Genomic DNA, 27780 nt, shown 5'->3' with positions numbered 1-27780 from the left:
AAACTTGAAATAGAGTTGTTGGGTTTCGTTAAAAATCTTATATTAACAATAGTTTTCTTTCTTTTTTATCCTTTTTTTCCCTTTATTATTTTACGCTTTTGACCATTTTGTATATTATTATTTTAATTTATCATTATCTCTGAAATGAGTATTTCTGGAAAAATTTGAAAAAAATGGATTGCTAGTTTAGTTGGATATGTGCTGGTTATAAGGAAACCATGTCCATTGAGAAGAGAAAAAAGAAATCTGATTGACGGCCTGAGATCGAACATGAAGCGCCAGCCAACACAAATCGAAGAGAAACCCAAAGCCGATATGGGAATCCGCCGGCGAAAGAAGCGGCGTCGGCCTTTAGTAATGGACATCGATATTGAAGGTTTGTACGGTTATCTTTGTTTTAGGGTTTTCTGTTCTGATATCTAGCAGTTTAATGATGAGAATTTTATTCGATCTGGAAGTAATTGTGTCTTTGGGTTCATTTTAAAACTGAAAATACTTGAATCAAGGAATAACAGTGCTCGAATTTGAGGCTGTTTCTCTTGGCTGACGGAATATTGATCTATTTGTTCTCATAGAAGGTGACCCACCCACAAAGATTGATTTGGACAAAATTGGCTTCTGGGACACCAATGAGTATCCCTTCGATTTTGGAGGTACGCTTTTAGTTCCAACCAACGGTTTTGAATCTGAAATCTAAACATTTTGAATGCGAATTCTGCTTCTTCTTGTTTTGCTTTACTTTCTGTTACTTAATGATATGAACTTGTTCATGTGGTATGATATCCCTGAAATTATTGGGGAAATTTTTGTGTTTTACTATTGGGAATTGAAATGCACGCTCCTTTGTTTTTGCAAACCACTCTTTAACATACCAGATTATTGTTGTGGGTGGTTGAAGTTCAGGTAGTTTTGAAATTTGTCAGATCACTTTTTTGCCATTTTTCTCGTTGATGTTTAAATTCATACCGTAGTTTGTTTTGGTGATGATGCGGGCGGTCTTCACAGTGAAGAGAAAACCGCCAGGCCAAGAAGGCACTAGCTAAATTTGTATAGTAGTTGCAGTGTATATGAGTGATTGTTTTCGAAGAATCTAAATCCTTCAGCTGTGCCTGCTTTTTTCTTATGTATGACAGATGACGACAAATATCCATCCACTGTAGAGTTTGAACCTCATAAGTGTCTGATATGTGGTCGGATCGCTACACATGGCACTCCATTTTGTCCGTATAAGAAATTTGTCCCACACAATTTTACTCTTCCTATTGGGAAGGCTGTGCTGTTATTAAGATGTGTCGCGATTGTGGTGTCCCAGGTAAGCACTGGACTGGAGACCCAGACTGTCCAACCAAGACTGGTAAGCCTATTCCAGAGGACGTCCCAGACTCTCCAACCGACACTGGTAGCCCCCTGGACGTTGAAATGCCGTTTGGTTACGGACAATCTGGTAAAAAACTGTGGTTGCCTTAGGCGGGATGAGGCTTGTTCAAAGTTCTGTACTCCTGTTTCTAGAATTGAAAGTTAGTTTCCTCTATTTTTCTGTTGTCGTGGTAAATGACTAATTACTTTTCTGGTGTGAGATGTGTATCATGACACAAATGAACAGGAAAATATAAATTTTGCTTTGATCTAATGCTATGTTTTCAAACATATTTGACACGTATGAGGTTTTTATTTTTATTTCTTTTTGCTGGTCCTAAGAAAAAAATGTTAGCCCTCCATCCTCCTTCTGCCCCGCCTCCATCCTCTGTCAAAAGTAGTGATACCCGAGGTTAAGGTTAGTTTGGTTATCACTGTCTCAGCTTCATTAACTCAGATTGTAAATTGTCATTTTAGATTTGTTAGCTCTCATTAGATGTAATTTAAATAGTTAATACCCAGTTAGATGTTGGAATCATAATCATTGCATAGGTTGCACATACTGTAAGCTTTTATATTGAAAATATGAACTTGTGTACCTCGTTCAAAACTTTGTAGTTTTTTTTTTGATGAAATATTCAAAACTTTGTAGTTATGTGAATTACTTATTGAATAGGATAAGTTCAAGTGTTTGCATCAACGGAACCTAGTGTTGATTCGAAATTTCGAATGAGACGTAAAAACTAAATGAGTGTTGGTTCTGTAATGGAGTATTGTGCATCATCATGTTCAGTTGGATTTTTTTTTTGGTTAATCAGTTGGATTTTTTTTTTGGTTAATCAGTTGGATTATAGTTCTATAATCTATGTTGTTGTGATGATTATGCTTTGACAATTGTAGAAATCAAAGGAAAAGAAACATAAGACTGAGTGTTTTTTTGTGATATACATGTGTAATCAGGACTGTATATAAATATAAATATATTACTGTATTTAGAATTTATATATTTGGATTTTCCTCGACTTCAAAAAGGTCAGGAATATGCTGTTTATCATTCCATTATATACTGATGAGTTTCAAGTCTATATTAACCAGAGCTAATTGGATCACCTTCATTCTTCAAGTTACTAAGTCATACACTCATGGCGGCAACATCAACTGCTACCCTTCCATTTTTCTCACCTCATCCCACAAATAACCCTCATAAACCCATTAAAAGTTTAAAACCCTTCAATCTCCCAACTTTTACATTCCCTTTTCTGCTTCCAAGAGAAACCCTATCTGCCTCTGTAGGTCTGTAACTCAAAGGTAGAACCTTTACTTTGGGATGTTTCCTTATCTGGGTTTCTTTCAAGTTTTGATTTTTATTTAAGTACTTGTTTTTCTTAAGGTCATTCTGTTAACTCTTGAAATTGAAATATGTTTTTCAGCTCAAGAATTTATAATGTGAGAGGTGTAGCACCAAAGCTTGCCCAGATAGCTCTGGCTGTTTCTGGGTTGATGAGTAGTGGCAGCGATTTTGAAACAGATGCAGAATTGGAACAGAACAATCTGAATAAGGTATCATATTTGATGTGTTTTCATATGAGATGTTCTGTCATGAGTGAGGTTTGGGGGTTTGATTACTTGAATTGGTCTTTGAAATTGTGAAAGCAATGTGGCATTGTTCTTATACTCAAGTGTGTGTATTTCACTATTGCTTGAGTGCTTATCTTCTTATTAAACTTAGATCTTTTCATTTGGTTTCGTATACAGGATGCCACCATTGATTTAAAACTCCCAAGAAGAATCCTGCTTGTGAAGTTTACATGTGATTTGTGTAATGAAAGAACAAGCAAACTAGTGAACCGATTAGCATATGAAAAGGGGCTTATCTATGTGCAGGTAATTCTTCTAGCTGATTAATGTATGAGTTTGTGCGGTGTGTTTATTTTTCCAGTATTATGTCTGACCAATTACATTATTATGAATCAGTGTGCAGGGTGCCTCAAGTATCACAAGTTAGTTGATAATCTTGGCCTTGTGGTTGAGTATGACTTAAGAGGGGATATAGATTTGGACTCAAATGCAGATGGAGTTTAGTCTGGAATTGAATTTGTTGTGGTATTCATGTACTTGTTGTTGAGACCCAAAATTTACCCCCCTCAATATATTGAATATTTGCAAATACAAAAATTGCTAATTGTTTGTTCGCCTCTTGCATTATTCTTTCTGGTGTATTATTTGTCCAGATGGCAGACTTTGCTCCTTTCTGGTGCGGCGCATTTCCTCCGCTCTATGAGACAAAAAGCAGAAGGGTCACTTGAAAGAATTTGTGTTTGTCAAGCACTGTATGTATAAATTTAGGTTCTCAATTCATGAAAATGCTATGATATCTGATCAAGATAGTTCAGCAAAATAAAATGAACAGTAAAAGCTACTTAGATCTTACACTATATCCAAGCTTGGTGATGGGGCTGGTGTTGTATCCTCTGTATCAGTCCCAATAGGTGGGGCTGGAGGACTTTGGACGGTTGGTGCTGGTGCATGATGATGCCTCCAGTGCTTGTCCTTCCTTATTGTGTTTCTGTGGAGCTGGTGCAGGTAATGGCACTTCCAGAGGAGCTGGAGCTGGTTCCGCAACAGCTGGTGCTGGCTCTGGTGATACTTTTAATGGTGTTGGCACTGGACCTGGTGGTGCTTGTGATGGTGAGGGCGCTGGTGCTCCCCATACGGTTTCCTCCAACTCGTTTGTGATTGTATAGAAGTCTAAACTTGATTGATTAAATGTCCATATATGGTGGTGGATTTCAGGCAAAGCCAATACTCAAAGGAGGGGAGGTTTCTCAACTGCTAGATCCAAGCTTGGGGAGTGACTACGATCATTAAGTAAATTGAGAGAGTGATTCTGCCTGATAACCTTTGCATTAGACATGCTCCTGGACTTCAGCCTGAGATCAACACTGTAAGTTTACTCTTTGCTTCTTTATTGATTGGCTCTCACTCAGTCTGTTGGTATTCAGTTTTTATTTATTTGTTGGGGATTCATTTTCATCACAGGTCCTGAAGCTTCATAAAGGTGATGAGGAGATAACAAGTTGGGCAAGGCAACCAGTCAGTGCATCTGTGAACTTGACGCACTGGATGGTGAAGCTGTTCCTACAAATATCAATTCCCATCTTAACATGGCGTTGCCAGACTTGGAAGATGACTCCATTTCTACAAGTAGCGGTGAACAAAGCATTTGAGTAGAAGGCTTTTGGTATGACATGATCCTCAAATTAGCACACATTTGTGATTAGAAGGCTCTTTTGTAAATTCCCCTCTTTATTCAATTTTTATGCTGTTGGACCAGGTCCTGGAACAGAGGTTATTTTCATAAGCTTTGACCTCCTCCTTGACTAGGAAAGCTTTATTGCAAACTGGAATGCGTCTGAGGTTGGTTTTCCATTCCATCCTTGGGTCTCAACTCTCAATTCTTATTTTTCAAGAGGAAAGTTGGATTAGAGAACATGTAGGACTGGCACTAAGAATCTTTGTTCTACTGAGGTGAGCATAGCAATCCTTTTTGCATGCGAAAACGAACCACAGCTGTAGATGGTAGAATCGTTTAATTTCCATGATGTGTTTTTTTTTCTTGTCAAATCAGTTATGTAGACTTCCTTTCTTAGATTCTCTTTGGGGGGATCTTTCCTCGGAAGTGTTATCATCACCATGACAAAGCGCCAGTTGCCATTTTCTTACGAAACAATATTCTCATACTTTGCGCACAAAGTTGAAGTTTGTAGAACAAAAAACAACCCATGGAATCTTATTTTGATTTATATAGCACATAACTTCGTTTACACTTCATTTTTTTTTGTATCGTTGGGTGCTTCCGGGTGGACGTCTCTCCTATTTGCTTAAATTGCAACTTTACAGGTATAGGTAGTAGAGAAATCAAGATCTTTGTTTGAGATAAGTCTGAGGTCTTTTCTTGGTTGGTTTCTGAGATGCTTGAAATCCTGGAATCCCTCATTTTTAAGTGGGTAACTAATATTTTCTCCAGAATAGAAATTACAGTACATTGGGGTAGACTAAATTACCATTAAATCAAATTGACTACTGTAGTTCTAAATAGATTTCAGATCAAGTCGTGGTCAAATAAATGCATCCACCTAGGGGTGGGTATAAAAAACGAAAATCTCGATCCCGTCCCAAAATTCATAGGGACGGGACGGGACGAGATGGAGGTCTAAAAACGTCCTGATCCCGTCCCATTTCATAATAGAGGGACGGACGTGGGACGAATAATTTCTATCCCGTTTCGTCCCGTCTCGTCTCATCTTTAATGAAAACTTAAAAATTCTTATATATTTGTATCAAAATGAAATTAATTTATGTTCTTAATAACTACAAAATTATATCAACTCAAATAGTAATGGTAAATTATAATATTTTGAACATAATATGTATTTTTTTTGTTAAAATTTCATTATTGAATGTTACTTTGTTAATGAAAAAGTAAAAATATAGGTTTTTATTTAACTTCATAGGAAGGTGGGATTTGTCCCGTCTCGTCCCAACTGGGATTAATCCCAAGTGAGATGCATTCTTAAAAACTCACGTCCCGTCCCGATTCAAAAGAGTGGGATGAGACGTGGGATGAGCCCCGTCTCATCCCATCCCGTCCCGTGCCCACCTCTACACCCACCATCTAGGGCTGACCCTAAGGGATTCAAGGCCCAGTGCGAGAAAAAAAAAAACCCTTATACAAATTTTTTTTATTCAATCGGCAACCGAACTCCTTAATTCCTACAATGGATCTTATTCATAATGAAAGGATAATATCAAGAATTTAAGAGAGAAAAAGATGGAAGAATGGAAAGAGTAAAGTTTTTTTTGGAACAATGCAATTGTGAAGGCCGAAGAAAAAGAAGAGGAGAAGCAGATCGATCGATAAAAGTAAAAAAAAATATTTGTGTGGTTTTATTTTTAAAATATATTAAATTTAATTATTAATAAATAAACAAACAGTAAAACAAAACAAACAAACAAAAATTTGGGTCCTGGGCCCGGTGCGAGCGCACTGCATGCCCTCCCTCAGGGCCAGCTTTGCCACCATCATCGATTTAACGGGCAAACTAACTGAGATATCATATTTGGTAACAGAGCAATTCAGATACCATTTTAAGTAACGAAATTTCGTAGGTATCAAAAAGTACCTTTTACAAAAGTCTGGGTACCATTTTAGGTTTTTACTCTTTCAATTATAATGGGAGTTCTTACCTATATTTACCAATCATTTGTACTAGCAACATTGACAAATGTTTTCATACAATGAGGCAGAAGTGGATACAACGAGGATTATAGTTGGTTACACTCTACTTCAGTACCTTTTTGCTACATTTTTACCCCATATTATTACCAACAGTGTACTACTGCTACATTTCCCGAGTTGCTACATTTTTGCTACATCTGGGGCTTGAGGAATTGATATCATATTAGCATATGCGCAATTGTTGGTGCATTTGGGGTAGCAGGTGTTCATTGTTGAAAGTAGAGTTGTGGGTGAGCTAATTTTAGTTTGCCCTAAATTCATTTAGTCCTTTGCTGGTTTGGGTGCAGCGGGTGCCTCAAGGTTGGTGACAAAAGCTGCCTTAAGGGAGCAATGTTGTTCTTGGGAGTTTCCACATTCACAGAGCTTTTGTGTGTTCTATCATTCTATTACCATATGCTATTTCTAAAACTATATAAGCTGATCTCGCCCCTGCTGCATCGAAGAACAACCATCAGACATGCTCGTCAAAAATGATGCAACCCCATCAAATAGATTGAGCAATAAGCAATAATAGTTCGTACGAAAATTGGGATTATGCTGGACTTGTTTTTCATTTATGTACCGACACCATCAATTTGGAACACGAATTCCATAATACTGGAGTCCAGAGCATCACTTGTTCTAGTGGCAAATGGAACTGGCGCACCACACGATTACACTGGACATCAGAAAAAAGGCTACATGACCAGGTAAACGTTTGTGTCGCATAATTGTTTGGGGGCTGTCTTAACTGGTTATGGCTCATTGGTATAGACTAATGACGCATATCAAAAGATCCAACTAGTTAAGAAACAATGAACTAGTGGAAACTCTACTGTCAAGAAAGGATCTTCGTGCGCACGGTTAGGAGATGGCTTTCAAAATAAGACTTCTTGCTAAATGGTTTTAAGTTCAACATACATGGCCAGAGAACAAAATGCTCACTGCTCCGTAGTGAGGCTACGCTAGCACGCTGATTCAATATACAGCATTATAGTTTCGATTCACAGTTTCGACCAAAAATTATAATGACAACAGCGCGCCTAACATTTCCCATGCATTTGTTTCCTTCTCCACCAACGTGAAAGGTCTTATATTGCCACTCCTTTAAGCACCTCAGTTACATCATCCAAGTTGATAACATCACTCTCAACTCTACGAAGCTCAGCATTCAATTCAGAAATGTGCCTCTCTGGTTTTTGTCCCTTATCAGGTAATGTTGAAACTAAAGCCTGCAGGGTAATTAAATAGCAATCGCGGATCAATAATAACAGAAAGAACATAATTGAGAAATTACTAACATAATTAATCACCCATTCTTCTTAAATGGAAATCAGAGATGATGTTTTCACAATACCTTCTTTGCAAGCATTTGCGACAGCCTACTGATTTTCTTTTTGATCTCTGATTTTCTTTTTGATCTCTGATTTTGTCATTTTTCCTGAATCTACTGGTGAAGAAGAATCCCTCTTGTTTAGGATCACGTCCTTAGGCTTGAAAGCATATTGCGCCCTGCCAGTAGTGCAAACCAAATGAAATGCCATGTGGTAAAATATATACCATTATTGCAGTTGACAAATTTGAGAAATACCATGATTCATAGAACACTTACCCATTTACATTACGTTCAAGTGCCGAACTAGAAGTTGAGGTTCCTGCATGTAAAGTTCGTCTAATCCTGCACCCAGAAAATAGAGGCAACTAGATAAAGGACTGGATACCAATATAATATACTGAAAAGCAATATTGTAAATAAATTTTTACCTTTCAACTTCCTCCTGTTCGGCGTCTACCTCTGGCAGAGGTGGTACTGTCTTGGAGAACAGCAAACTGTGGTGACTGACACCAGCTATCCCTTGAGTTTCCAAGAACTCTATATGGGATTGTAAAGACTCTTCGCTGAAGTAAATAGTAGAGTAACAAAATATCAAAAACAGAATGAGTTGAGTGCAAACCACGAGAATTGATTTTCCATATGAATACGTAATAAAAACTATACCCACATACACAAGCATAAGAAAATATTTTTTTTGCAAAGTGCCTTAGTTCTTTGCGGAATGCGAGTATAATTTTGTATACCAGTTATCAGTTAGAACCTTCTTTACAGATAATATTGTTTATTTGCCTAAAAATTCAGTAACAGAACACAAGGTAATCTAATAAATGCACAGTAGGACATATATATGAGGCTTTTTAACATAAACATGCGATTTTTACAGATTATAAAATGTATGCAGCTATTGATTTCCTACATTGTGTGCTGTTGATCATGCTCCTCATTTAACTGCTTTTGAGTAAGGGAAACATCAAAACCTTGTTGTGGGAGACTGACAAGTTCATGAAGATCCTGGAAAAAAAAACATTAAGCAACTCGGTCTTTGTCCACTGGCAAGGATCTACACAAGCATTAGAACCAATTACATCTTTTTAAGCATTTACCTGTTGACTAAAGTACCGAATCTGCTCTTTCTCCTCAGTTGCAGTTCTAAACAATCCTCCTTTGAAAATCTAACATTATATATGGATGAGTTAATCCAATATGCATAATCTTCTAAATAAGATGCAGAATGGAACCTCACAACCTATTGAGTAAAGATATAAACTGAAACAGGTAAACAACCAGCGAAGATAGCAGAGCAAAACAGAAGGGCAAATAGTTGATTCAAACACAGAGACAGAAGGCATTTAAGTGATCGGATGTAAGGTGTAAATTTCAAACTTGCAGAGATCCCAGGCCTCAAAGTTGATATTTTACGAACAAAATAAATACCCACTGAATTTTTTTTAATGAATATACCCACTGAATATATGTATAGGGATAGAGCAATCCGTCACCTGTTTTCTGTATATCTTTTCTTCAACAGTTGCGCAAGTCATTAATCTATATACAATGACATCCTTATTCTGCCCAATTCGATATGCATGATCCACACTTTCACTATCAGTACTGCAAATATAAGAAACATAGCATGAACACCAAATAGACCGCTATATAATTGCTAGGCTACAAAAGGAAGTAAATAGTGGACTGAACGTTTTTAGAAAATCCATATACATAACAACCAAACATATGAGAAGATTGCAGATTCTAAAAATAGAATGGAGAGCAAGAAATGAAAAAACTAACAGGCATTATTCTAAGTAAACCAAACCTTTACCCTTAAGGCAAAAAACAAAATGTCAAAATTTTATATATTCAGGCAACCTTCAAAATATTCTCTGACATCATATTAGATTTAAGCACTTAATCTACTCAGACAATATATGAGCATGGTAATATTGGTTTGTTATATTGAAACATTATGAGGATGTAAATACTGTGGTGACCTTATAATTGAACGTCATAGACAAGTATGTGAGAATATTATGAGTCTCTGTGTCTGCTCTCACATGTGAGAAGGAGAGGTTGAGGTAAGAATGACTATGGATCTATAATATGAGGTATTAGACAAAAGATCTATTAAGTTCATTTCAACAGTAAACCAGACCACATTGTTCCATTAATGGAACCTCATAGACATGTGTGAGCACATATACATGTGGGGATATTGTGAGCTACTGTGTCTGTGCTGATGTGCGAGGCAGAGGTTGAGATAAGAATGACTACCAATCTACAATATGAGGTATTAGACAAAAGACCTTTAAGTTCATATTTTACTATAATTTGACCTACATTATTCATTTCATAAACAAATAAATGCAACTACTTAAAAGTTGAATCTCTACCCTTTCTTACCTCATCCAGTATCATATCATCCCAAATCATATCCTCACTTCCATCAACGAGAATATAATCACTGCCTTTTAGAGATTTTGAGTTGACTCGGACTATATCATATGTTGTCAGAAGAATGCCTTTGTCCTACAGAAATGTAAAGTAGGGTAAATGATATGAGCATCAAAATATAATATTAATACCAAAGAAATATAGCAGGCAAACACAACTTTACTCAATCTAAGATCACTTATGTCATGTGGATGACACCAGAAGAAATCAGAATCTTCCTATAGTTATAATTCTAAAGACCAAAAAATTAGAGTCAAACTAACATATATCATACGGATGGTTGAACAACCTAGAATTAATGTGATCTTCCAAAACTTAAAAAGAATATTTGATCACTAAATCCTTTTGTACAGGTCCCATAGTATCTACATCAAAGAAGAGGTAAATGAATACTATTTTTTTATCGTGAAGATAAATAAAAACCTATGAAAGACCAAGAAGCCTCACTCTCTTATCTTGTCAGAGAGGCCCACAGCTGTTAGCTCTTTAATCCAATGAGAAAGTAGTGTTTTAGGAGCCACAGCCATTGCCCTTTTGATCAAGCGTGAATGAAACAATCCAGCCAAATAGCCACAAATCCGCAATATAACATCAACCAGAGTTGACAAAACAATACCAGACTATTCTCCGAATCAAAAATAACTAGAAAACCAATCGTTATTCATTTACCTGCATTGTTTTACCCAGTCCCATGTCATCTCCTAAGATTCCACCCTTCCCCTGGCAATGCAGCGCCCAGAGCACTTCAACCCCTCGCACTGATGCGGAAACAACATCGTCGCAATCTTCCCTGGTAGCTTGTTAGTATATGTCAGACCACTCAGAGTGATAGAACCATCATCCTTTGGAACAGACTCAACTCGAGACTCATCAACCTCACTATCCTCATCACAATCATAGTATTCCCTGTAGCTTCCGCCTCGCCTCCCAGCTTCTTTCTCCGTCTTCTTAGCCCTCACAACCTTACAAACACTGTCATCATCATCATCACCTCGAAAACAACTTATCTCTTCAACCTCATCTACCACACTACTCTCGACTCCCTTCCTACCAATCGTAGCGGTCTCAGCAGACGAATCAGACAAGTCGGAAACAATCAAAAACGGCGGCACCGCATCTTTATAATCTCCGGAATCTTCAGCCTTAATAGATTTCCTGGCGCCTCTCTTCTCAATAGACAAAAACCCAAGCCTGGAGCTCAAGTCGTCTAAAATCCCCCTAATCTCATTTCCGCCGCCGTCTCCTCCTCTCTCGGCCTCACTACTCTGTGGCTTCTGCGGCAGTGACTCAAAATCAGCAACTTCTGACAAACTCACCACATCTCTGTCTTCAACCTCAAGAGAAACTCGGCGCATCGTCGCCGTCGTCATCAGCGGTCAATCGAACCTTACAGAGTCGGCGCTGGCCTTCAATCCTCACCTTAGTCTCCTTCCCTTGCTCTAAAATACAAAACCAAGTCCAAATCCAAAAATAGAAGCAAAAACCTCATCAGAAACCCTATTCCCATCATGTAGTCAATCAATATATAAAGAAAATTGAATGCCTGACTTCAATTGAAGAAACTCAATTCCCAATCAACACCAAAAAGGGTAAAAGATGTGCACTTTTCACTTACTTTGTACTTCATTTCGATAATATGACGCTTGAGTTAGGGTAACCAAAGCTCACCAATCACAGAACTGTCAACCAAAAAAGAAAGCAGAAAATCAGAGAAGATTATTAGCAGATGAGAAGAAACAGAATTAAAATTCACAAATCAAACACATGCAATGGATTATTTAAGAACAGCACCCAACAAATAAAAATTCGTGCGGAACTTAGCTACACTGAAACATACAGTAATCAACAAATTGTATATAGTAAATAAATAAATAACAGTACTGTTTAACAATTACGTATGTAATCTTATAGAAGTTTATGCAAATTCACAGCATCCAGATACAAAGAAGCAAGAAAACTATGCGGCTAAGCTACATAAACGGAACTCTCGGACTGCAATAAGGTCTAGTTCTTCAGAGAATGTAATGCATGTCTAGTGGAAGAGGGTATGTAATGTGTAGCTTGCACCTCTGAAATCCTTGAATGTAGCCCCAATTGGAGTTGTGACCTGCAGAAAAGAGACCTTCAGTCCTTTTCTCTGCTTCTCCAATCTTAAACCAAGTAAGAAGAATCTGTCCATATTGAATCATGTACACCAAAACTCAACCAACTTGGACTTCCGAAGCATGCTCCATTCTTTCATCTTGCTTTGTCTCTTGGCTCTCTTCAATTTCTATTACTGGAGTGACTGAACTCCCTTTCTCTTCTTCCCTGAGAGTTCTAGGATTCCCTGCTATATCCTCTATACCATAAGTATTTTCAACATCAACATCTATCACATCAACTGCCTTAGATTTCTCATCCGTCTCCATAATCTCTTCATCTTTCACATCAATATTTTCAACATCAACATCTATTACATCAATTTCCTTAGATTTCTCATCTCTCTCTATATTCTCTTCATCAGTTATTACTTGAAGAAGTTCCAACGGTGTAGCTGCTGGATCAAGCTCTCGACAACCCTTTGGAGCATTTGATGCTTCTAGACCTGTATGTAAATATGAAGGAACATGATGAGAGAATCGGAACATCTCATCTCTAGGAATTCTCCTAACCTCTCTAGGATCCAAATGCCTGTGAAACACTGACTTGAAACCGGCCACTTTCACCAGAGGAGTTACCGTTACACCTAGTTCCTCATTATAGTCTTCAACCACTTCTACCATATCATACTTGTGAATTACTTCATCAGCTGTCAATTCATTCCAGTCAGGGGACCAATTCCTATAGAGAGCCCAAACATCGCCTTTCTTGGGATATATACAGATAGTCCCCCTTCCTCCTTTGGTCCACCGAACTTTGTGCGAAAAAGAATTGAGTGATTTATTGATCTCATACTTGCCAACTCTAAACTCTCCACATGTTTTTGTGAAACCAGAAGTAACCCAGTTTAAAGGGCCCAATTCACTATTTGTTTTGGAGTTAAGCCAACTGATCCGCATTTTGAAAGGGTTTGAAGATATCACACTATGAATTATGGCATAAAATCGAGGCATCCCATCATCGCCGTCATATGCAGCCCAGACCTGATTTTCTCCAAAAGACTCTTCAGTTCTTTCCTTGTCAAAATCATGAAAATCTGAATCTGGAACACTTATCGTCATTGACTGCAAGGTTTCTGCATCTGCCACGTCACTAGAAGTGCCGGAATGTTTCCTTTCATTAGCTCCATTCTTTCTATCCATTGGACCACTAGACTTGTTCTGATCACGCTTTGCATCAACATTTTTCAAAGATTTCTCCATCTCACTCTCATTTCCCACCTGTTTGACTGCAGTTTCAGATTTCTGCTGATTCAGTTTCCTGCGAATTTCCTTCCTAGCCTTGTGCACTAGTATATTCTGAGCTTCAAGCACAGACAACTCCCTTGTTATACTGAACTTAGTGGTTCCGTTGACCCTACCTGTCTCAAAATTAAGCTGCCTAGGTCCAGAAAAGTTAGCAGCTCCAGCTACCCCACCCATTTGATTTGCAACGTCCCTTGGAGGCTTGAAGCTGTCTCCAACATCATATATTCCTCTTCTTCTCTTTGCTGCATTAGATGAAGCACCACTCACTTTCTTGAAGGAGGCTTGTTGCTTCCTCCGTAAGGCCTCCTCTCTTTTTGTTGCTGCTTGTGCTTCCTCACGCTCTCTCTTTGCTTTCTCGTATGCCTGTTGAACCACACTTGCAGCTTGGGCAGCTGAAGAAGCACCAGATGACTTGGAGAACGGACCCCACTGGAAGTTGCTTTGGTGATATGACTCGGTGAATCCTCCTATATCTCTACTTCTTCCTGTATTACACGAGCTCTTGTCATGATTTGAATTCTGTCGCTGATGTGATGGATTCCATGAGGTGGATGACTTGGAGGAACCTGTAGGTGGCGGAGCTATTTCCACAGCAAAAAATGCTTCATGGCAATTCGGGCAGAGAAGGTTATGGTTAAGATAAACTCTCATGTACTCATACTGCATCCTGCACTTGTGACAGACGGTCCAAAAGGTACTGGTTTTTGATTTAGCATTTGAACCAGTCGCTGAAGAACGAGCCGCCTTTGAATTACTCTTTGGAGGCTTGGGACCGGATGTTGAACTTTTCGTGAAATTGTAAAAGCCATTGCCTCCAGGAGGGGTCTGTGAAGTGGAAGCCTTCCTCTTCTGGTCATAAGCTCCCCTCTTAGCTTTGTCAGACAATAAACTCCACGCCTGGGAAAGTAGCTTAAACGCTCCATCAGCTCCGATAGACTTGTTCTTATCGGGGTGAAGCATAAGAGCTAGCTTCCTATATTGTCTCCTCACCGTCTCGTCATCTGCTCTTGGCTCCAAGCCAAGTATCCCATACCAATCTACCTCCCCATCAATTCTATTCTCTGCAGCAACATGTACATCAAGAGTTGCCAACATTTGGGGTAAATTTTCCAGTCCCGGATACAAATTCTGAGCCTTCAAAGCAAATTTCTTGGCTCCCATTACATCTCTTGCCGCAAACTTCTTCTCTGCAATCTCTTTTGCCCTGATGGCCTCATCTCTATTGCACTCCATATTCCTAGATTCTCTACTCCAATTTCAACTTTGGCTGTCTACCAATTCATCAAACCTCTATTCCATTAAAAAGTTAATATATAAAGTCAGTAATTGCTATGACAAACATAAATATATAACACAAAATTGAGAAGATGAATACAGTCAAAACAAATCTAAAAGACAAAAGACACAACTACTCAAAGTAAAACTGAAACCCAAAAATGGATCTGCTTTAATCAATAACAATTCTGCTAATTGCAATGAAAGACCTTGGTTGTTATTATGGTTAGAACCCAGAAAATGAAACCAAACAAAGCAGTGATGACGGATCAGTACTTTGGAACAAGACTGAACCCAAGGCAATACCATTTAGCATGATTAAAGACACAACCTTGTCATAAAATTAAGGCATATACAATACAGATTTTTGCTATGATTTGACACAACCTAATGCCTAGATCGACTGAAAATTGATGCGTACAAATCAAACCTTAAAAAGAGAGAGACAGAACTAGACTAACCTCCATGAAGCCCAGCAGCTATCGTGCACTTGTTGGTGAGCTCGCTGTACTGGCGCTCGTAGCCTTGGAACTAAGGGAAATGGAGATTGATACGAACCTGGGGAGATCGGAGCTGAGGCCCAATGATAGGCTACTGTATTGAGCTGAACAATATGCAAACCAAAAGACCCAATATTTCAATTAGCGAGAAGCCTAAAAGCATTGGAGTTGAAATCTACTAAGAGAGTTAGGGCAATTGAAGGAAAAGAATGATGGAGAAACAAGATACCTTGGTTGGGTTTGTGTGCCGGACGGGAGCTTGAACAAGAGAAACAAGTCGCGAGCTGTCACAAATAGTACATGAACAAACTGGCCATTATTAATATCCATATATCAAGTTCCAACTCGGGCAGTTTATTACTACTCAAAATTTAGAGACCTGCCCAGCAACTCGCTAACACTGTTAATTTCACTGTCGTCACTTTACCCAATTTAAGGGAAACCTCTCCCATCCACAAACCTCATGTCTTGCTATGGTGCACCATATCTCTTGCCCCTCCAAACCCTGATCACCTTTAGCAGCGATGGAGGCGACAGATTCTCAGATCTAAGTTCTCTCTCCTCACCTTCATCTCACCTTCCTCCACCTCTATCCCCACCACTCCCCTCACCCCACTTTCCCAGTTCACATTCGGTTGGACCAGAGTGACTTGGGCTCGGATGGGTTCTACGTTGATAGCGAATTGCGAGTTTGGGTATTACATTGGTACAACTTAGAGTATGAGTACTACATTAACCTTGCCACAAAAGTTTGGGTAGTAAATACTTTTTTTGTGGTCACGTGCGAGACACGTGACTTTAGAAGACAAAGCGGTGACGAAAATTGACCTTAGACCCGTCGTTGATAGCGAATTGCGAGTTTGAGTAATACATTGATACAACTTCAAGTATGGGTATTACATTAACCTTGCCGCCATAATTTAGGACCTAATGCATAAATGTTTTCTATATGTTAATAGCGGCATTGAGTTTTTTTTGAAGGGAAATAGTGGCATTTAGTTGATGTACTTATCAAAATTTTCACTATCTGATCAGTTTTTAAAACAAAAAATAATACAATTTGGCCTCTTTTAGAAAAAGAACAATACCTCTAAATTTAAGGAATTTTCATTACAATGGTATCTGACATTTCTTAGTTTAGTAAGATTAGTACCTCACTTTTATAATTTTCATTTGAATTGAGGAATGATATATAGCTAACGGCTCCGTTAACATTAGGTCTAAAAACTTCTTTTTTTTACTAAAAGTAAACCTAGGTATTCTTATTAATTATCAACCACCTTCCTATTAAGAACTAACCTTCAACATGACAAAAAAGTTCACCTAACAACCTCTTGTCGATAGTTACTGGATTTCGGCAGATTAACTGTTGTCTTGATCAGAAAAGTTGCGAAAACTACTAGAAATACCTTAGATTACTTTAATTGTTTTAAAAAAAACTATTTTTTTGTCTAGACGGTGTAATGGGCTCACAATAGAATTTATTTATTTCAACATATATACAAACTAAAACCCAAAGCCTCAATTCTTGGGTAAACATCTAAAACTGTTTAGTTATACATGACTATGAGCATAAATACAAATTTACTTATAAGAAAGTACACCACACCAGATGATTACAGTAGTAGGATATTTCACACCATAAGCACATTCACACTCAAGACTCACTTTTACTATATATTCACATTCGTGCTATACTAGAATACTAGTAGACTCGCTCTCTTCTTTCTGAAAGGTGATGAGAATTTCTATCTCAAGTTCTTTTGATGATTTTTTTATGCTTTCCTTCTAAAGGTTGAGCTTCTTATATAGGCCTTGGACTCCAACTAGAATTAAATCTAATATAAAGGATGTGGCAGACATGGGGAATCCCCAAAAAGCTTTTACTTTACTTTAAAAAAGGCAAAGTAGAATTTTTGTACGACAGACACTTATTTCACAATTAGAGAAAAAGTACTTGTTGCGTTAGCAGTTAAAATGTACTTGGCTTGTTGCGTCGGCAACCACTCAGTATTCCATCATGTTGATAATGCTTTGATGTGCTTCTTCATTAAAATCATAGGAGGCATCAGAGCTTTAATCCTCTATCTCATATTCAAGATCTGAATCATTAACAAACAAAAAAAGATCTGAATCATAGATAGAAATCTTATGTTGTTCTTCTTTTTCTAACTTTTATAGCTAGGTGGTAGTGGTTAGAGTGCAATCAACTTTTTTCCTCCGTAAGGATGTAAAGAAATCGCTATTTTGTTGGCGGAAGATGGTTCTAACAAGTGACTATTATTTTATCCCCTCTTGCTAGAAGGCTGAACTTATATCCCTCGGAACTATCTTCCTCATGCTGGCAATAACCATTGCCTTCATCCATGGAATGCTTTGAATACTGTTCTTTATGACATATTACCTCTTTGCTGAAATCCATATTAACCTGACATAATGGTACTGAGAAATGTAATTTATTTCTCTATTGATTACTGTGCATTCTGGGGGTGTGGACACAAGTTTTAATCTCAGAATATATCTCTCAAGTCTAATATGTTTAACAACTCCATAAGTTATTTCAGGGAATCATTTTAGATCTTCATTTGATTTTGTCCAGAGATTGTGAACAAAACTATTTTCCAAAAGCCACAATTTGTACTTCTGAGGATGCTCTGCTTGAACATCAACTAGATACCTCCCATATGGGCCATGAACTACAATAATGCTCTTCCTAGAATCTCCCAATATATTATGAAAGTTATATCACTCATCCTCTCTTAATGCTAAGATAGGAAGCTTGACACTCTCAAGATTTTCAAGGTACATTACCTTAGGAGCTTGACATTCTTCAGTAGCAGCCTACTTATCTTTGTATGAAATCCATATAATTTTTCTGTTAATACTTCAAGAGCTTGAAGCATACGACACTCATTATTATTATGGAAGGCGTACAAAATATTGTCTATAATGATTTTATGTTTAAAGGATAATACCCTTTCAGTTTTGAAAACTGGTCTGTCAAAAACCTTCAAATGCTGTGGAAATTCATTTTCATTCCCTTAACTTCAGTAAGCTTTTCGCCCAAAAAAGGACTCTTCTGCCTTTTGGCAATGCATCAACCATAAACGGACTTATTGTGCATTTACCGTTTGTCGTTTGAGACGGGTTAGTTAATCATTTACCCTGGGATTGATCAGTTGAGGCTGCACTACTAAGATGCAGCAAGAACTCACTTAATAGCTTCTTTTCATCTTCGGAAGTCACTGACTGAGCTTCTTCCTTCACTATGGATTTATCATCCGAATGCTTGTCCCAATTTCTCGTTGATCTTGGTTTATGTTTTCCAGCTGGTCTACTGGATTTAGCAGGTCCGTAGGAAATAATATATTAATAACCATGCATGACCATCATGCAAAGGTCAAACTGTTTTGTTTCCACTTTTGTACCTCTCCCAAAAAGTCTTCTCTACATGTTCATATTCTTCTTTAGGGTTTGGTTTCCTGCTTCTGATATTACGACCTTCTTTGAAAAACGTCATTTCTCTAGTAAAGGCGTTTGGCAAGTAGTTTTTGCCTCCTGCAACCATTTCAATATTATATTCATATTGAGATAAAAACATATGTCATCTAAGGACTCTTCCTCTATCAGCTGCATCAATCAGTTTATAATTCTTAAATTTTTTTTTACTCTTTTGTTATCTGTTATGATCATAAATTTGTTTCCTAAGAATGTCTTGGCACCCTTAATGGATTTAATTAGAGTAAAGACTTCCTTGTCTCTAGTGGAATAGTTTAATTCAGCTGGATTAAACTTTCTTAATATGAACTTACAAATCTATTCATGACTCATATCTGGGGCAACAGCTAAGACAACTCCTACCTAATAGTAATCATTTGCAGCAGTTTACAAAATGATCCTATCACCTTCTTCTGGTAATTATAAGGGTGAAAGATTCTTCGTTAGCTCTTTAATCCTTTTGACAGTATTGCTATCATCTATTGTGAAAAACAACTTCTTTTTAGAGCTTGGTTTGGGAAAGAGAAGTGCAATGAGACCACTGACTTGGGGAATAAAATCTTTCGCAAAATTCACAACTCCTAAGAATCTCTGTAAAGACTAATCTTCTTGACAATATGATCTTGGAGACGAATCTCTTCATCCTTAACATGTACGCCAATGAAATCTATTTCACCCTTGATAAAATGAATTTTCTTTTGTCCAAGGATGATTCCTTTTTGGATAATAAGCTTGCAAATATACTCGAGGTGCTTTAAATGTTCATTCATAGTATTAGAGAAGACCAAAATGTCATCTATATAAATTATGTAGAAATCTGCATAAGGCTTGAATATATTATCCATCTTTCTTTGAAAAATAGAAAGGGCCTACTTTTAATCCAAATGACATGACTAGTCATTCGTAGTGTCCTTAAGGACTTCCAAAAGTAGTTAAGGCTATGGAATCAAGATGCATTTTGACTTTCCAGAATCCTGACTTTGCATCAAACTTGGAGAAGATTTTTGCTCTTAAGTCTGTTGATGAGAACTCTCACCTGAGCTATCGGATAGCCATCCTTGATGATCTTCTTATTCACATCTTTATAATTTATCACCATTCTAGTTGTTCATCTCATGATTTCTTACAAGGAAAGCTGGGGCATGATGAGAACTATTGAATGGCCTAATTAACTTCTTTTCAAGAAGTTACTGAATCTGGCTATCCATCTCTTTTCTATGTTGCCCTCTATTGACTTTACATGGCAAATAACATTTGCATCATGCATTTTTAGCTCACAATATACTGGATCTCTTTCCTGGTACAGTTGAGGATCTTCACTGATTATAGGTTTCAGTAAATTCTCAAATTTACAGAGTATGAACCTTCTTTTGTTCAACCTTATTGGCATATACCATGAGGTTGTGTTCCATTATAAATTTTTCTCCATCAGAGCTAGAATTCTCAATACACCTTGACCTCGTTTTATTTTGTCATCACCTTGACCCAGTTGTCTATAGCTTTTATCTTATCTCCCACTCTATCAAGATCTAAGTACACACCTCTTTCAAACACAAATTGTCCCCATTTTGGCTTTGTAGGGATGAACTTTTGTGAGCTCCTTTCTCCCATTCTTCCTATAGGGGTTTGCCCTTTTGGAAGTTTAATCTTATTTTCTTGAATAATCCTTGTTGGATAATTCATAATGTTTTGGATTATTGGTGGTGGTTCAGTGTGTTCAGTTTCGCTATGCATGGATGATTCTCCAAACTCATTTTTTGCTTCTTAATAAGGACAAATTATTCCTCTTCTTCTTCTTCTTCTTCTTCTTCTTCTTCTTTCCATGTTGGATTTGAAAGACTCTTCTTATAATCTCTTCTAATCCTTCTATGGATTCACAAGTCTCTGTTTGTGCATAAACCTCTTTTAATTCCTATGTTTTAAACATTTTTTAGAGGTCTTTTAGAATCTTCTTCCTCAAAAACTTCTTTGTGGAAGGTTATAGCGATTCAGATGTACTAGCCTCATCATATCCAGCAAATGAGTGCCTATGATGGAATTGAAGGCTAATTTTTCCTCCCATATCTTCATAAACCAAAGCGTTTGAATTCTGAACTTGTCTTTCTGGAGGCGAAAGTCTCCATTCCCTTGGGAAAATAACTTCATGCCATTTTGTGGCATGTTTCTGATGAGAATTATTTTTGGGATTAGTGAGTATGGATGTAGTAACACCAAGGCTATTTTAGAAATATGGTATTATGTGCTACATTCGAACTCATTAACTTGTAATAGATTATATAATCTATAGCAAGTTCATTCATCTCATTCTCATCGAGATTCCATCTGTCTTTAATCTCAGTCTCAAGCGATGCGCTGCATTTCTTAGATGAGTAGTCAAATTTGGGAAAATATTATAATATGCAACCTGGTTTTAGAATGAAGCTTTTACTATTCCTAACAGACTTTTCTTGAAATCTGTTATTTTGTCATCTTATAAAACACACATGACAGAACAATGTATTCCATCTCTTGCTAAGAATGTCTACTTGGACAACAATAATATGCATGTATGAGTACCTTCTTTGGATAGCTTCACTCACTTTTTTAGGAGTGATCAATCTAATATTTGTCTCTCCACCAGTAGTTGGAACTGTTAGTTCAAAAATCTTGAATCTATGAGAGCTAAGATGAAAGATCCTCTCTTGTATATCTCATTTAATTTGAATCTAGGAGCAGATGCTTCTATGACACTGGATTCAATCTTATTGTACTCAAATTCTTGAGCGTTAATGCGCTGTACTGGTACAATACTCTTTATTACTGAGGATTCTACTAAGCATCTTCATGTCTCTTGTACATTTAGATTTTTTCCTCTCGAGTAGTTTAGATTCACTAAACTTAAGCTCATTTTCCCCTTTTGGTGAAGGTATCTTGATCTTACTAGCTACAATTTGTGCTAGTGCCTCTTCATCGATTTTTTCAATCGTTCAATCTTTTTTTTTTTCTACAGATTTTTGTAGATTTGAGATTTTGCTACATAACTCTCGAAATTTTTCTTCAGGGCTACTTCCTATCTCTTGGAGGTAGGCTATGTTGTAATTCCGTTGGTGAATTATGGTTTTAACGTTTTCGCTGAGTTTTTTTTGTAGGAAGGTGAAAACTTAAAGCTTTACCATCTTCCTTTCTTGCTTTTCAATCTACTGTTTGATTAATCATATTTGGGAAACTAGAGTTTCTATAAACGTCTTTAGGCTTTCTTGTATATCTTTTAAATCAGCTGCTTGCTGATGAATATTATTAACGAGATTCTCGGTTCTAGCTAACTTCTTTTCAATATTAGAAAGATATTGCTTCTCATTGAGGTAATCTAGCTTAATTTCAAGCTTAGCTAATCGAGAATTAATCTCCTCGAGTCGATCTATTTAAAGGCTAAACCTTTCAATTTGATCTGAAACTTTGGCTTTGTCTGTGTTTTTGTTTTCTCGAGATAGGTGATCTAGAATTTCAATCAGACTTGGTCTTAATGGATTAAGTTCCGCAACTCCAATCTGTGACACCTTGCTAGGGAAGCTAGCAGGCAGGTAGGTCACGAATCCCACATCGCCCGCGGGAGAGTGGAAGCTGTGCTTATATGAGCAGTCAGCTTCCCATAGTGAGACGTGTTTTGGGGTGCTACCTCAAGAACAAAACTGTGTGGGCCAGTGAGCCTAAAGCGGACTGAGCTGTTACATATGGTATCAGAGCTTGTTCGCCACTAGAAGTGTGCGACGAGGACATCAGCCTCTTAAAGGGGTGGATTATGACACCTAGCTAGGGAGGCTAGCAGGCAAGTAGGTCACAAATCTCATATCGCCCGCAGGAGAGTGGAAGCTGTGCTTATATGAGCAGAGTCAGCTTCACATAGTGAGACCCGTTTTGGGGTGCTACCTTAAGAATAAAACCATGTGGGCTAGTGGGCCTAAAGCGGACAATATCTCAGCTATGTGGACTAGGATGTTACACAATCTGTCTGTGGAGATGAATATGTTTTTCGTATAGAGTATTTACACTGCAGACATATTCAATCGAGTATTGGCTTTCTTGAATATGGCTTAAATGAAAGCACATTTGTCACTTATCACTTCTTCTTTCGGTGCAAAGGGATTGATAACTCTTAGGTTTGGATTCTTTCTTATTGGCTGAAATGAGCCAATTTTGTGGCATAAGGCTGTTCTTCACCTATTTTTTAGCAAAACATGCGCTGATACCAGCTAGTACAGATCTAACCGATGCTCAGAAAATCAAGAGGTTTTTGGTTCTCTTGTAGAGTCTCTATTAAATTTCTTATTTCTTTTTTTAACAAAGTAGATATCTATTTTGGATTTGAAAAATAATATCCCAGTATTTTGGAATATTTCTATCAAACTCGGATCTAAATCTTTTTAGTTTTCTAATTTTTTTCTTTTCTTCTTGTAACTCTTTATAAGTTAATTTACAGTCTGCAATATAGTTTAATATGGTATAAATTGCTTCAATAATTTCAGATAAAAAATAACTATTTACCTTCGAGTATAGAGGTTAGATTTTAGATGCATAATGTTAAAATAAACAAACTCAAATATGAGTCCACAAGACTCCGTTAGAAAATTATTTAATGGTGTTAACAGAGTTAACTATTTTCATTTACCATTGTTCTGTAAGGTTCAAAACTTGAAGTACCGCAATGAAATTTGTAAAACATGAGGTACCAAAATTTATAAGGTGTCAAATGTCAGGTGTTGTTGAGACAAATCTTCCCTAAATTTAAAGCATATTTAACAAAATTCATAGAGTTTTTATTCATCCTCTAAAAGGGTTGATGAGCTAATATGATGGACTTGAAAACTAAAGTTTATGTTTTCACAACCTAGAATTTTATATACGTGTGTTTTGTTCAGTATTATAAAAATGAGAAAGCCAATTATTCTTTTATAAGATCTATTTTCATTAGCATATATTTGATCGTAACCCACCAAAGACCATTGCCTATATTAATTTTTTGTAGTGCCTTCCTACAATCAAGTGCTAACACCGGATCAAAAACCTTAGTTAGGATTTGGTTGGTTTCAAAGGTTTAGGTAACAAAGTGCATGCATAAGGGACGAAACTTCATATACTGTGAAAATAGTAGCACATGTACGTTTACATACATAATTACAACATTGCTGATGAATTATTTTGGCTTTACTTGCAGTGGCGAATCTTGAAATAAATTTCCGAAGGGGCGAAACAAAACCAAATTTTGGAACTAAATGATGATTTATACACAAAGATATCATAATTAGAATTCAATTATATTTTAATTATATATAATTATACCATAATCATAATAGTTATAACAATAATATCATAATTATTTAAAATGCTTTCACTTGCCGGTGGGCCACAACCCCGTCTGGCCTCCATTGATTTCCGCCACTGGTACTACTTGCGAAAATTGATTTAGTTTTTCTTTGGTACTTCAAAGATGAATTTTGACCTGTTTGATATACAAGTATGGCATTTGTTTATAAAGATGTCTTGTTTGGTGTTATTAATTACTTGGTCTTCACGTCTGGGCTGTAGGTGGTTCTCGCCATCCTGCTTTGATCGGTACACTCCGGCCAGCGTGCACGATCTCCGTCCAGCATTTGTTGGTAGATTGCAATAAGGACCCCCGCTCTCACAAGCCATATATCACAACCTCGAAGCAGCAATTTACAATGCAGCGCTGAGTTTTTTTAGTGTGTGTGAAAAAGATTGATCTCGACCATACAAAACGATTCTGGGAATCCAGACCAATTCTATTTCCTCTTCCCAGGCCAAATGGACCACAACTCTACAAGCACATATATAGAAGACATCAATCAGAATTTGTTGTTTTCAACCTAGCTACTCACCATGTCACCAATCCATTCACGTTGTTCCTTTATATTTGGAGCTATTAACCCAAGGTAACCTGGCCGCTTGCTAGTAATGGTCTAAATAGCGGTTATCGGTATCGTATCAGTTTTGTAAAATAAGGATATAACAGGGATATATCGAGATATATCGGATTATATTATATTTATCGTTTTTACTATTTTTTAATTAAATTTAATATATTTATAAACATATAGTTCAAAATATACCAAATAAACTTGAGAAAATTAAAATTTATACTTCAAAATATACCAAATCAACTTCATAAAAATAAATATTTGATTGTTTTGACAATTAAAATACATAAATAGTATTAATTAATAAAAACAAAGGTGATCATTCTTCATAAACTCTCTCGTCATCGAATGCTATCGACGAATTATTTTTTCAAAACGACGTGGTTTAAAAAAACAAAACAAAAACACCGATATATCGCCATTTGACTTGATTTTTCGGGTTGACTGATATAATAAACCGATAAGCAACTTATCATATCGTTTTCTTAAAATCAAGGATATTTAGAACATTGTTGCTAGTATATATGTATAAATGAACCTTCTTGAGTTCGTTTTAGCCAAGTTGCGAACTACGTACAGCGAGCCAAATCACAACTAAACCGAATCACGTACAGATTGCACAAATTAAGTATGTAGAAATACCTAGGTACGTACCTAATTACCGAAAAAGTTAAACATATGGTAGTTGCTGTTTCCACAGCGTTCATGGAATGAAATTAATACATGGCTTATTTTCGATCAGTGGAGAAAGATGTTTGTAATTAATTTAATTAAAAATGAATTAGTATTTAGTGACGACTAAGATTGCGTAGGTAATATGAATGGAACAATGAATTAGTTTCCAGGGAGGACGTACTCGGATTCTCTCATAGACTAGTATGAATATATAAGACATATGCGGGGGAAAAAACCAGGGGCATAGTCTCGGACCGTTTTAATCTCCACTTCTGACAAGCTAAGTGAAGTTTGGTTATGGTATCGTCGCTTAGGACATTAATCTTTTAGTGTTATGAAACAATCCATGCCTACTTTGTTTATTAGTATAGATGAGTCATATTTACGTTGTGAGACATGTGTTTTGGGTAAGAGTCATTGATCTACTTATTCCCCTAGTCCTTCTAATAAACGTATTCTTTTTTTGAATTAATTCATTATGATGTTTGGGGACCCTCCCAAGAGTCTACTGTGTCTGGAATGCGGTATTATGTGTCATTTATTGATGATTGCTCCCGTCTTTCTTGAATTGTTCTCCTCAAACCGTCCAAACACAGTATAATGCCACAATTCGAATTCTTCGTTCTGACAATGGGGGGATATGTGAATCGTGTCTTTCAGGAGTTCTTTACCAAATACGGAATTGTTCATCAAACAACGTGTTCTTACACACCTGAGCAAAATGAAGTTTCTGAAAGGAAAAATCGTCATTTACTTGATATGGCTCGGTGTATTCTTTTTAGTGCCCATATGCCTAAATACCTTTGGGGTGATGCTGTCCTTACTCCCGCCCACCTCATTAATCGTCTTCCCTCTCGTGTCCTTGAGGGAAAAGTTTCATACGAGGTGCTTGCATCTCATGTCTCCTTACCTTCTTGTCATAATCTTCATGTCCGTGTTTTCGGTTGTGTGGCTTTTGTCCATCTTCCAAAATATCAGCGGTCTAAGTTGGATGTCCGGGCAGTTAAATGTGTGTTTGTTGGGTATAGAAGACTTCAGAAAGGGTACCGGTGCTATCATCCACCTACCTAGAAGTACTATGTCACTATGGATGTTACACTCTTTGAGGACATGAGCTATTTTATCCCTTCTGATACTGCCCTTCCGGGGGCGAATTCATATTTTGAAGAGCTGTATCATGGAGAGGGGGAGACAAGTAAGCCAGTAGATATGGTGACAGATTCAATTGAGATTACCAATGTGTCAGCTACACAGGCACCACCAGATGATTCCGGTGTAGTCACTCCAGAGATTCAGGTACCAGAAGATGACAACACAACTGCCCCTCATGTCTCTCGTACTATTGTGTATACACCTGACCAATGCTCTCCTGGTACGGAAGATCACTTATCCGAGGTTAGTCATTCTATTAGGGCTAATACTAGTGAAGCTAATACTAGACAATATGTCTTGCCAAATAGGTCTACTCCGGGTCAGCCGATAAAAAAATATGAACATATCTTTTAGGCTAAAGCTAAGTATCATGTGGAAAATTTTATGTCTACCAAAAGATTGTCTAAGTCATATGAATCATTTGTGAATCAAATATCTACTGTATCTATACCTAACAAAGTGCAGGATGCATTGGGAGATCCAAAATGGAGGAAAGCAATGGAGGAAGAGATGAAAGCATTACAAAAGAACAATACTTGGGAGCTTGTATCTCCACCACATGGCAAGAAGACTATAGGATGTCGTTGGGTGTTTACAGTGAAGCATAATCCAGATGGGTCAGTGAGCCAGTATAAAATACGCCTAGTAGTAAAGGGGATCACACAGACATATGACATAGACTATGATGAGACATTTGCACCTGTTGCAAAGATAAACACTATTCGGGTATTGCTCTCTTTTGCTGCTAACTTAAACTAGCCACTTAGACAGTTTGATGTTAAGAATGCATTCCTTCATGGAGAACTTATAGAGGAAGTGTACATGGATCTTCCGCCTGGATATGTGGCCACTTCTCCAAGTAAATTTGTTTGAAGATTGAGAAAGTCTTCGTATGGTCTTAAACAGTCACCTCGTGCTTGGTTTGGAAGATTCTCACAATTCATGAGGAAAATTG

General features: G+C 37.2%; 2 protein-coding genes and 1 pseudogene across 2 annotated transcripts; 1 reads left to right on the top strand and 2 right to left on the bottom strand.

The window, feature by feature from the left end:
• Positions 1 to 210: 210 nt before the first annotated feature.
• LOC126790354 (uncharacterized) lies at positions 211 to 5168 on the top strand (annotated as a pseudogene).
• A 2338-nt stretch (positions 5169 to 7506) lies between these two features.
• Positions 7507 to 12179, bottom strand: LOC126802778 (protein CHROMATIN REMODELING 24). The gene is given in 15 exon segments (XM_050530485.1): positions 7507 to 7930; positions 8021 to 8146; positions 8247 to 8312; positions 8399 to 8533; positions 8887 to 8981; positions 9074 to 9142; positions 9470 to 9581; positions 10172 to 10245; positions 10371 to 10496; positions 10685 to 10710; positions 10773 to 10786; positions 10869 to 11041; positions 11091 to 11164; positions 11167 to 11860; positions 12037 to 12179. Coding segments are annotated over 14 exon segments (1920 nt in total). The 5' UTR covers positions 11792 to 11860; positions 12037 to 12179; the 3' UTR covers positions 7507 to 7725.
• A 432-nt stretch (positions 12180 to 12611) lies between these two features.
• On the bottom strand, positions 12612 to 15689 carry LOC126790899 (uncharacterized). Its single transcript, XM_050517273.1, has 2 exons — positions 15547 to 15689; positions 12612 to 15100 (listed from the first exon to the last, which is right to left on the bottom strand). The coding sequence occupies exon 2, from the start codon at positions 15041 to 15043 to the stop codon at positions 12623 to 12625; it is 2421 nt and encodes an 806-aa protein (XP_050373230.1). The 5' UTR covers positions 15044 to 15100; positions 15547 to 15689; the 3' UTR covers positions 12612 to 12622.
• Between the last annotated feature and the right edge of the window lie 12091 nt (positions 15690 to 27780).

The sequence above is a fragment of the Argentina anserina genome, chromosome 1 (assembly GCF_933775445.1).
Source record: "Argentina anserina chromosome 1, drPotAnse1.1, whole genome shotgun sequence".
Lineage (NCBI taxonomy): Eukaryota > Viridiplantae > Streptophyta > Magnoliopsida > Rosales > Rosaceae > Argentina > Argentina anserina.
Note: the sequence above shows the minus strand (reverse complement) of the source record. Positions and strands in the feature narration are given on the sequence as shown.